Below are 12,558 nucleotides of genomic sequence, written 5' to 3'. Positions count from 1 at the left end.
GCAACTGCTGAGTGTATGGACTAACCTGCATCAGGAGAGTATCAAGACTCTGTCTTTGCAAAGTAGGGAAACTTGCTCAAGAGACAAAGGTCTTGGTCCCTTGTTTCAGATACATGTCCCATAAACACAGGAAGTTGGGACTGCATCTCATTAAATGGATGGTGGGAAACCAGTCAAAAACACGGTGGAAATTTGCTGTACATGCTGGGTATTACAGTCTGTGTTTCGGTGAACCATTTTGCACTTCAGTGAAAATGTATCAAAACAGATATGCTGTCATGGAGCATTTCTGAGTTTCAATAGAATGTTTAAACAGTGAGGATGGCTAATTCTATTGAACCAAAACTGAGGGGGAAGTTAAGCAGAATTAGGACTGAAATTTTTATTACTTCTAGAAAAGACGCAGCTCTTCTTGATCATCCACTCTTCCAACTAATGAAAGAATACTAAAACTAAAATCTACTTCATTACATGATGTGGCATATGAGTCTCCTTTCAAGGTTTATCTTCTGTTCACTTACAAATGTTTTTAAAACATGAACTTATATCTTTCCAACTACAGGATCAACAAGCGACGGTCATTTTTAAATGGATGGCTTTGTGTGAAGCATGCAGAACTGTAAAAAGACCATATAACCTTCCCTTGAGATCTTTCGAAATACATGAAGCCCATCATATATAATTTCCATGTACATGTCACTACATATATCTAGTAAAATCCTTTCATAATATTCTGCCCTTCCTCTTTCTTTATTATACACATTCATCCCTCAAAATCATTGTATCAGTAATTTTAAATCCCTCATCACATTACCTGCCTCAATCTCATCTCTCTTATTTGAGAGATTTATATAAGTTTCACTTGAAATTATTGCCTACAATTCAGAAGATTTATCACACCTACATCATCGCATTTGTATAGAAATATTTGGGTTTTCCCTTTAAGGAGCTGAGGTTTTCTCATCTCATCTTAGAAGACTGCAAAGACATGCTTTCCAGTATTCCTGATTTTCTGGTGGCGCATCCCTGCCCCCCCACAATGCACATGAAATTCATTCACAGATGTGTGATGAATTCTGTCACAAATCAGCAGACCTTAATTTTCTACTGGATGATGGTACAAAACCAGTACTGTTTTTATCTAGATATACGTGTCTTTTTAAGACATGATTTGCAGACAGAATCAGACCAGTTTGCTCATTAAGTACTACATTTCATTAATACATTGTATGTCCATGCTATACCTCAAAGAACAAAAACATGTGTGCTATTATTGAGCATAAAATTGCTCATGTATTTAAATCGTGCAATAGCATTTTGATTGGAGTTCTCTGATGGTACAGCCAAACCGGCTTACACAGTAGCTCGATATTAAAAAAAAAACTCCGAGAATGATGGCCTATAGTCCTATAGACTGAGCAAGGGCAATCAGAAATACACAATGTAAATGGAATACACAAACTGTAAACGGGATATGGTAAGAATAGTGAACTGAAGCAGAACGAAAGGATGATCTGTCACGTGATTTAACACTGAAGTGGTAAAGAGATGAAGCACTTTGCCCAAAAGTGGTAAGCAAGCAGTCAGTTTCACAAAAGGCTTAGAAAATTCCAAATTAGTTTTTCTTCAAATACAGATTGAAATAATCTAAACATTACATTAAATATATTTATATATACACAAACACACACACTAGGAGTCCTAGTTTTAAGCCACTTCCTTGCCAGACAACAGCAACAGCTTCTGCTTAATCATGTTTTAGCACACACCAAACAAGTGGTCAGATCACTTAGATACCAGGGTGTCCTGTTTGTGTGTTCATTCAGATGTGACTTGAAATCACAACAGACAGGAGGAGGGACTGGAGAAATCTTTCTAGTAAAAAACTTGAATGCACAATCAAGAGATACTTGTGCAGCAATAATATGCATGCTGCAGTCAGTATCACCTCTACTGAAGGAAAAAAAAAAAAGTTTCCTAATTAAATAAATCAATTCCCCCTATGTTTCCAAAGAACTGACAGTGGATTACCAGAACTGACAATTCTCAGTTCTGAATAAACTTACAAGTTCAGGATGATTTCAGCAAGATAATCTTAAGAAAAGCTCTGCAACAGAACACATTACAGCTGATGGACTCCATTAAATTTTGGGTTTGTTTTGGAAGTTTTGGGGGCTTCTAAGGTTGTTGGGTTTGGGGGTTGGTTTGTTTTAAACATAAAGCTGAGATTAAATCTTTAAGTCTCAGCAGGCCCAAAACACTGTGTTTCTCAGATGGTCCTTTTTGGAGAAAAAAGACACCCAAAAATGTTTTGAGGTACAAGGTAAAGGGACAAAACACATGAATATGCTGTGTGTATCTGGATAGAGTAATAAATGGCTTCTGAACATGCTTGCCTTCTGCTGATCTGAGTGGCTGAAGAGGCATATGGCACCCACTGATTTTTGGCATAAACCCAACAAAAAAAGTCAAAAGCTGTCAGTATTAATTTGGTTGTTGGCAGAAAATAAGAGAAGCAAGATATGGCAAAGAGACACATGGCTGAAACCACCCTCTGTGATGGCAATTACAAAAAATGTAGTTCAAATACACAAGTTCAAAAAGCTGCAGAGACAAATATTTGCAGGGGAGAGTATGAATGAAAATTAAAGGAGGAAACAAGGTTTAAAACAGTGGTATGGAAAACAAACAAACAAACCAGCAAAAAAAACCACAAACAACCAAAGCAAAACAAAATGGAAATGGCATAAACAGAAAAGGACACAATCAGAGGATAATTAGTCTGGAAAGGATCTCTGAAAGTCTTCTGGTCCAACCTGCTGCTCAAACCTGGTTCACTGAGGACAGGTTGCTCTGACTGTCCAATTGAATTTTGTGTATCTGCCAGAATGAAGATTCCACAGCTTCTCTGGACAACCTATTACAGTGTTCGATCACCCTTGCAGTATGATTTTTGTTGCCTCTTGTCCCTTCACTACAGATCTTCAAGAAGAATCTGGCTATGTTTTATCTACCACCCTCCAGTGTAGTAGTTGATGTGACAATGAAATCTCCCCTTAGCTTTCATTTCTTCAGGATGAACAAACCTACTTCCTTCAGCTCTTCCTTGACCATCACATCCTCTAGCACTCTCATCATCTTGGTGGACCTCCACTGGACTTGCTCCAGTACATTATCGTCTATCATTACATACTCCAGATGCCACCTCAAAAGTGCAAAATAAACACTGCTGCCTATACTATTGCTATCACAGCCCAGTATGCAGCTCACCTTCAGCACTGCAAGAGCACAGAGCTACACCTGGTTCATACTCATGTTTTTGCTCATCAGCAGCCCAGGTCTTTTTCTGCAAAGCTACTATGTATCCATCCAGACTCCAGTTTGTACTATTGCTCAGGGTTATTCCATCCAATATGCAGGATTTTGCAATTACCTGTGTTGAACTTCTTAAGGTTCCACTCAGCCCATTCCTCAATCCTGTCTGAGGTCCCTCTGAATAGAAGCCCTGCTACCCGGAATACCAACCACTTCCAACAATTTGGTCTCACCTGGAAAGCTAAGAGAACATTCTACCTCATAATCCAGGACACTAAGACAGACTTTCAAATGGTATTGGTCTCAGTATCAGCCCCTCATACACCCCACACAGTCACAAAGTGACAGGCTTTCCAACTGAACTTTGCATTGCCAGTTGCAATGTCTTGAATCCAACAGTTGAGCTGACTTTCCACATATCTTCTTGTCAACCTAGCCAGTCCATATTTCACAAACTGAGTTACAAGGTTATGGAAGACTAACAAAGGTTCTGCTAAAGTCAAGGTTTTAAACATCCCCTGCTCTTTCTTTGATTATAGGGCCAGTTATTTCATCCAAAGGGGCCATGAGGTTGATATGATCAAGGATGTATGATTTCCTAAATCCATGCCTGCTATTCCCAGTCACATTTTCCTCCTTCTTGTGGTTGGAAACATCTTCCAGGAAAATTTGCTTAATGACCTTCCCAGAGAGAGAGGTTAGGGTAGTCCCCAAAGTCTCTTTCTTGCTCTCCCTCAAAATCAACATGATGTTTGCCTTTTCTAGTAATCAGAAACCGTCCACGGTGATGACAGAATGGCCTTGCAATGACATTAGTTTCCTCTCTCAGCACACTCAGAATGAATTCCATATAGTGCCATGCATTTATGTATGTCCAATTGTCTTTAAGCACATCCTAACTCTATTTTCCCCTGTTGTAGGTTTTCATCTATCTAGAATTCTATCTATAGATGACAACAGAGTATTATTAAATATTCACGATTTAAGGGAAAGTAAAGCAAGAATCAACTCTTCTAATGTACATATCTGTGTTAGACATTTCAACTGTTTATAGTTTGCTTTCTGTTTCGATCCTAATTCAACAGAAAAACATGCTATAGGTTTGGAAGTATGCGTGAATAATAATGCAGTGAAGCTTTCTTACATGACTTGGACTCTGGAGATGGTGGAGAAATGTTGGATACAGCAAGGTCGCTCTTTGACTTTTTAGGCTTTTTTGCATTCACCTGCCAAGGTTTATCGTAACTTCTAAAATCTCTCCTTGTTCCTTTATTTTCTGTTAAAATAATCAAAACAGATCATTATAACATTTGTATGGTCATTTTTCAAAGACTTCATAAACAATCCAGAAAAACCAAGATCTGTGAGTCCAAACAAAACTCAGCTCTTTTTGCATTCCTGTTCCTGACTTATGCTAAATTTTATGTATTGATTTCATTTCCTAAACATCAAAATTTAGAAATTCATTAATATGTTCTTCATTAAAAAGATGACCTTCTAATTTTTGTTATCAAAATCCATATCCTTAATTTATCCTACACGTTTGACTGCCTATGGTTAAAACTGTGCATTTGAAATAAATAAAAAGATTATTTGTCAGACAACTAACATTTTAACTATCAGCAACTATTTGCCATCTATTACAGTCTGAAATAGATTATCAGTCAATTTTTAAATACAAATCAACATTTTAAAAGTAACTTGTATCAGAATATCAAAACTAAAATTTCTGCTTTAGAATAATATTTCAGAAAAAAATGTGCTTCTGAAGATCTGCAATCATAAATTATTCACACTGGAGTTCATGAAGCAGTAAGAGCATCTTCTCATTAAGTGTTGGAATGATGGATTGTTAAAAATGCACATTATTACAGAAAATAACTCAATAGAGGTTAATCTCAGGCACAAGTACACTATGGGAGGAAAAAAAAAAAACAAACCAAAAAGAAGGAGAAAGCAAAGAGGACAGCAGGGGAATCAAGGGATCTTACATGCATCTTCTTTCTCCTCAACACTAGGATCGTTTCCACCCTGTAACTCTGACCCATACTCACATGATATGTACCATAGGCTGAGCTGGGCCAACAACATATATTAAAATCAGTAACTATTGGGCGAACAGGATTTATTGTGCATGCTTAAAACCACAGAGTAGTACCTGTTCAATACGTGCATCCATGGACAAAAGAGTGGGAAGATTAGATTGAAGACTAGCCTTTTCCAGCATATAGAACATACCTGCTGTTTCACTCTCTGCCCAAAGGGCAGCAGAGCCAGACAACGTTCTCTGAAGCTGACCACGGTTCCCCTGTTTGGACTGAAGATGATCAATTAGAAATGGTATTGGCTGGTCAGGCGTCTCTGTTATCAGCTTGGTCATCAACTCCTTTAGAAAATTAAAACAAAAAAAATTAGTGAGATATTGCACCTAAACTGATCTTTTATTTACTAAAAGTAAAGGAACATTTATTAAGGGAAAGCCTGTTTTCAACTTTGAAGGAAACAGCTGGAAAACCTGTCTCCTCAAACTACTGCTAGCTTTGTCTCATCAAGGGTTCATATCTGAAATGCTCTCAGCCCATACGGTCACTTATCAACCAGAATTGATGTTAAACAACCCAACCCCCACTTCCTGCTCAAATTTGCACATAACAGTCTGAAGACTGTTCATTCAACCTTTCAGAAGAAGAAAACTTTTCATAGCAGCATGTAGCTCTTCTCTGACCTCTACACGCAAGTTTCTTCTCAATGAAAATTTGTTTATAAGGAAGGTTGGTGCATTTTTTTATCTCACCCAGTCAAGAAACAATTACTTGGTTAGAATATGCATTCATACCTACAAATCCCAAGGTCTGATCAGACTGACATTTTTGAAAGCAAGTCCTCAAAAATTTTATGTATAAACGCAAGCAAACATTTTATTACTCTGTTGCAGATATAGATACAAAACCAATGTCAACAAGAAACCATCTCTTGTGCCATTCGTTGATACTATCTAATTCCTGTTATATATGCTGACCTTGCAGGGCTGCAGAAACAGAAGCACTCTCCATATTGCTTCTGAGGTTCTTCCTGGCAGCCTACACATATGACACAGATCAGGAAACCAGAAAGAAGCTGAGGGTCTGTGCTGGAAATCAATTACTACTGTGGGAGGGGACCCTGAAATCCACATAATTCCACAGGTAATCTGTGGCTGCCACTGCAAAATGAAAACACTCCACAGAAGTAAAAACTTATAGGAATGTACAACAAAATCAGGACAAAAAACTGCCCAGATTTGCTAAGAGTATTTGTTCTCTCTTCATCTATCCCCAAGCATAAACCTTACAATAACTTTCACATACTTCAGTCTATCTCTGCTTCATCTTTTTCACACAATGTCATTTAATAAGTAGCTTTTCAAATACCAGTAGTTACTAGGTATTGCCATCAGTTAACTGTGCTGGAAAAAGACACTTATGAGGAAGCATACCAAATAATAGTAAACATGAGTAACAGCATGCCAGATCAAGTCAAAGGAATTTATCTTTGTCCACTCCAAGACTTTCTTTTTATTCAAGTAATGGTATAAACAATTTGGTATAAGCAAAAGCGACACAGAAACAAGCTTTCCATTCCTGAAAAAGAAATTTATCTTCAGAAAACAAAAAGCAGAAAACATGCCCACTCTCATGTCTTGTGAAGACAAGATGATCTGTGACATGATTTTAGATAACTATCTAGAGTGAACCATTAAAAGAAAAAAAAAGTGTCTATGGTTTTGAAATGGAACTCCACAAGGAAAAATTAAGATAATGAAGCTACTCACTTATCTTAGAAATTGTAAAGCTGTGGAGTTTAACTTCATCTCGACTGTCTCCCATCAAGGTAGGAGAAACCCTCTGGTATACATCATACAAGAAAAAAAATCCAGAAATTTGAGTAATTAATATTTTAGTTGCTTGGCAACGCTCTAACAGAAAACCTTTCTTTTTTATCCTGTCAAAGCACAGAATTAGTGACAAGTAAATTAGTAAAGCCTTTGACACTATTCGCCACAGCATTTTCTTGGAGAAACTGGCTACAAATGGCTTAGACTGGTATGCTCTTCACTGGGTAAAAAACTAGCTGGATGGCTGGGCCCAAAGACTTGTGGAGAATGGAGTTAAATGCAGCTGGCAGCCTATCACAAGTGGTGTTCTCCAGGGCTCAGTGCTGGGGCCAGTTTTGTTTAATATTTTTGTCAATGATCTGGACAAGAGGATAGAGTGCACTCTCAGTAAGTTTGCAGATAACACCAAGTTGGGTACAAGTGTTGATCTGCCTGAGGGTAAGAAGGCTCTGCAAAGGTAGAGTCAGGTTGCATCAATGGGCCAAGACCAATTGTATGAGGTTCAACCAGGTCAAGTGCCGGGTCCTCCACTTGGGCCACAACAACCCCATGCAATGCTACAGGCTTCGGGAAAAGTAGCTAGAAAGCTACCCAGCAGAAAGGAACATGGGGGTTCTGATTGATAGGTGGCTGAATATGAGCCAGCAGCATGCCCAGGCGGCCAAGAAGGCCAACGGCATCCTGGCCTGTATTAGAAACAGTGTGGCAAGCAGGACCAGGGAGGTGATTGTCCCTCTGTACTCGGCATTGGTGAGGTCACAACTCAAGTACTTGTTCAGTTTTGGGGACCTCAATACAAGGACATTGAGGTGCTGGAGCGAGTCCAGAGAAAAGCAATGAAGCTGGTGAAGGGTCTGGAGAACAAGTCCTTTGAGGAGTGTCTGAGAGATAGCAAGAAATAGCAAGAAAGCCAAAGAACATAATTGCACAAAGTACACACACACACCAAAAAAAAAAAAGCGCTATTCCAAGGTGATGTGAAATTTGCTCCTATTTAAAAAGACCATTTTTTAGCTACTCTTAACATATTGCTAATAATGTCTGAGTGATACAGATTGCGCTGTCCCAGAGCATAGTCAGTTCTATCACATGACAGCAATTAGAAAAGTTACAAGAAACTATATGTAGAGGCTACTTTTTTGTATCTGGAGTAACAAATTAGTTGCATCAATCGTGTACACCTAAAGCAAAAAAAGAAATAACATTGCTGGAATCCTCATAAACTGAAAATAGTATGCAGTTCAAAAAATACTACTTATTTGTGCAATAAACCTCAAACTGATTTGCCTGAGACACTTTCAGAAATTTCCTTAAGAGTAAATACAACTTCAAGTCAACACTAAGGTGACTCAGATTACAACACCTGCATTTTACGGAAGACAAAGCTCTTTACTATCACAGAATCACAGAATTGTCATTGTTGGACAGGACCGCTAAGATTGCCAAGTTCAACATACACACAAAAAAACCCCAAACAAAAAAAACCCAAACAACCCAAACTAAAAAAAACCAAAACCAAACAAACAAAAAACCCCCACACAAAACCACAATCTTGGGCCCTAAAGCATGTCCTGATGTACCAAATCTACATGGCTTTTTAATACCTACAGGGATGGTGACTCAACCACCTCTCTGGGCAGGCTGTTCCAGTGCCTGACCACTCTTTCAGTATAGAAACTCTTTCTAATATCCAATCTAAACCTCCCTTGCTGCAACTTCAGGCCATTTCCTCTGGTCCTATCACTATTTACTTGGGAGAAGAGACCAACATCCACCTCACTACAACCTCCTTTCAGGCAGTTGTAGAGGGTGATGAGGTCTCCCCTCAGATTCCTTGTCTTCAGACTAAACAACCTCAGTTCCCTCAGCCACTCATATGACTTGTTCTCTAGACCCTTCTATAGACCCTGGCTTGGTAGCTCTCTTCTGGACATGCTCCAGCACCTCAATGTCCTTTTTATGGTGAGGGGCCTATGCGCATTCCTTTGTAAAAGGGGAGTGAAGAAGCTCTTGGGGATTTGCTTCTCAAGCTGCTCCAAGCAATGTATGTAAGTGGTCTCCAGTTTAACACAGCTGGGTTTCCAGACTCTGTAGAATTTACGAACATCTCTACCCCAACCACTGGTAACAATAGCAGTGATAATAGCTTCAGACATATGCTCTGTGTCAATCCACAATCACAAGCAGGAGGTGCCATCTCCTTCCATATCCTCCTGCCACACACACTTGCAGAGATCCCAGAAGTAAAATCATAGCTCCGTGATCCCCACTGCCTTTGCCACCCAGTCCATCAAGCAACCTAACTCCAACCCACACTCTTCAAGCTCATACTTTGATTCTCAAAGAAAACAAAACAAAACAAAAATATTCACATAGGCAGTAACTATACTTAGTGAGCACTCAGCTCATTTTTAAAGTAAAAACATATACTTCACTGAAGCTGAAAAGACATTACGCCTTTATTATGAATGCCTGTTAGGGATATTCTCATTTTAGCACCATTCCCTAATAAACCTATATTAAGCTTCTGATTACATTATCCAGAGTTTAACTGATGCTCTCATCTGTTGCTCAGATGACATTTTAATAGACAGCAGGAAAAAGAGACTACATGGTACTCTAAATATACTCTTACAAGTTTGAAATGTTTCAAAAAAAGATGACAAAAGTGAAGGTATTAAATAAGAAAAACTAAAGTGTACAAGTTACAAAAATAAAATTCCTTTTTGGTTAGCAGCAGAGTGATCTGACTCACAATGTGCTAAGTAGGCAAGGTTTCCCATGAAAGAGAAAAGGAAAAAGACCAACTAGTCTCAATGAAGCTGCCTCTGCATTAACAGCAGAACAAAAATGGCACAAGATCACTGAAACCGAGATACATTTCTTGATGAAAAATGTAACAGTTTTCAAATATGCATGAAAACAGAAATAAACAATATTTATGTCTCTTAAAAATATTAACTACATTTTTTGTCTTTCTAAGACATATACCTACTGCGTGTTCTCAATTTCATCTAATTCAAATAAGAAAACCAAAAAGTTCTGTCTACCTTTATAACATGTTCTTCCATGCACAGTATGCCTTATAACAACAAATAAAAAGTCTTGGCCAACTGGGTCTCCATGCTGCCAGATGAACTGTTCTCTATGCATAATCCCTCTCCTCCTATCTTTTTTCCACTGTTACACCTTTTGTCTTTTTGTCTTTTGTCTTTTCTGTGAGTGGGATTCCCCTCAGACTCCGTTCCAGCTGTGTAACACATGAAGCTTGTTCAGATGTCAGTAGCTAGTAATTCCCTGGGCACCCACAAGAGACATTGCAGCACAGAAAAGGACTGAAAGGGAACACAGTAGAGCACTAGGGTGAGTACATTTGTTTCTGCTACTAAGTCACTGTCTTGCCCCAGATTAGTTTCTGCCCATTCTTTCTTATTCTGGTCATGGCAGAAAGGTGATATAAGCTCTAGAAAAAATAGCAGTTAACACCTCCAAGGATTTTACTTTGCACTGTGCAAACCAAAAATTAAACCAGTTATTTCTACTTTATTCTGTAATTATATCTTCCTATGCTTGTACATTCATTAGTTTTCTTAGAAGATGTAAGACAAATTGTTTTAAAATAAACTTGCAAAAGTTGATCTGTAGATGTTTCCAAAATAGATTAATGCACACATTGATAAGGCTCCAAAATATCTTGAAAAAATAATTCTTAATTCTTTATAAAGAGAATAATCTTTCACTATTGTGCTCTCCTGAGATCCTATATTAGTTATTCAAAGCAGGCTCAAATTTTAATTTCCTCGTGACTATCCATGCATTTAATATAAATGAAACAGTCTTCACAGTCTATTAATAATAGGCCAAATTACAAGAAAGCTCTAATTAGCTATGTCTAAATGTACCTATCAGGTTATTAAGTTAATTAAGAGACATTTTATCTTGCTCTGTAATTCATAACAGGAACTACACAATAATCACAGTGTGTGTTTTTTTAACTATATAGGCTTTTACAGACTGTGGCAGAGCGTGCACAGATTTTGGTTGAACTACGATCTCATGGTTTAAATTAGATGTTCAAAGTACTTAGAGTGAATTGCCCTCAAATGATGTCTTTCTCTCCTGACCAAACAAAGAGACTAGGTGGCTTACCTTAAACTACAAGGTTTTGATGGGATGCCATTGCAAATTCAGACAATTAAATACAGCAGCCTTCACACCAGTACCAATGGTGGTCTTGCAGTGAAGATGCCAAGCAAGCCTAGAAAGCTCTTAGTTAACCAGACTTAGGGTAAGAATTGCACTCCAGGCTCTGCTGACTGAATTGGCTACGTATCCATTGACTACAATGGAGTTTAGACATTTAGAAGACAGGCAGACATCTAAATTTGGGTTTCCTAATGCCTTCATAGAGGCTCAAAATGAAAAAGGAAGACATAAAATTGAGTGAAAACCTGTGGAAAGAAAGTAGGTTAAATAAACTTTACAGTAATTGACACTTTTTTTTCTTTAGAATTCCTTTCTGATTTCTGCAGTAATAAGGCAAGGAAATGTTTGGGGTCTTTTTTTCAAGTATATTACAACATTATTCTTACTGGCTAAAATAGGAGTCTGCAATTCTTAAATGAGAGCAGAAAAGTAGACATCACCGCTTCTATGACAAAAGATTATTTTCTATAGAAATGAAGGAAAAACACTGGCATCCTTCTTCTGGAAAATAGCTAGGCTTTAAATCTTCTTGGCAATTCAGAACCAAAAAAAGAAAATTACATTTCGGATTTCAACATATTTTATGTATTCATTAAATTATTACCATGTCTCAGTATAAAATTAATTATTCAACACAAAGCAAATCTTCACATAAACACAATTCACGTGCCTGCACCATATCAGTTGTTTCAAACTGACCAAAGTAGAAAAACAGCTGAGAGTGAACCTCTGCATAATTCAGCTTCTTTGCAAAAATTTTCAGACTTTAACCTGGAATTGACTAAAGGACTTTCAAGTAATTCTTCTTTTGTTCAAAGCCTCAACACTACTCAGTCCCACCATTGTAGCTAACGATGCAGCTAAATTTAATGTCACAAAACTGCAGTACACAGCATGGAACACACCTCACAAAGAAATTACCTTGAACATACAACTAAAGAGAAAGTACAAAGCTGATATGGTACCAAACAAAACTCCCCTAAAGGTGGCACTGGTAGGGAAATCTACAAGGACTAGTGGTGCAGGTAACACTTGCTTTGAGGTCACTCAAAATTACAACTATTCAAAGTTTCAAACTGCTTTTTTCACATCTCAAATCAGGGTGGTAACTCTGATAAACAAAACTTTTGAACTTTTGGTTCATACAATGAGAATAAAGAGAG

General features: G+C 37.9%; 1 protein-coding gene across 1 annotated transcript in view; it reads right to left on the bottom strand.

Moving 5' to 3' along the window:
- Positions 1–12,558, bottom strand: part of C2H8orf34 (chromosome 2 C8orf34 homolog) — a 173,323-nt gene that overhangs the window by 133,419 nt on the left and 27,346 nt on the right. Inside the window, exons 2-3 of the mRNA XM_051612173.1 lie at positions 5,554–5,701; positions 4,460–4,591 (exon numbers count right to left, since the gene is read on the bottom strand). Coding sequence (XP_051468133.1) covers positions 4,460–4,591; positions 5,554–5,701 — 280 coding nt within the window. The remainder of the gene's footprint in view (positions 1–4,459; positions 4,592–5,553; positions 5,702–12,558) is intronic.

This window comes from Apus apus, chromosome 2, assembly GCF_020740795.1.
Source record: "Apus apus isolate bApuApu2 chromosome 2, bApuApu2.pri.cur, whole genome shotgun sequence".
Classification (NCBI taxonomy): Eukaryota; Metazoa; Chordata; class Aves; order Apodiformes; family Apodidae; genus Apus; species Apus apus.
The sequence above is the reverse complement of the archived record's forward strand: the minus strand, read 5'-3'. Positions and strand labels throughout refer to the sequence as shown.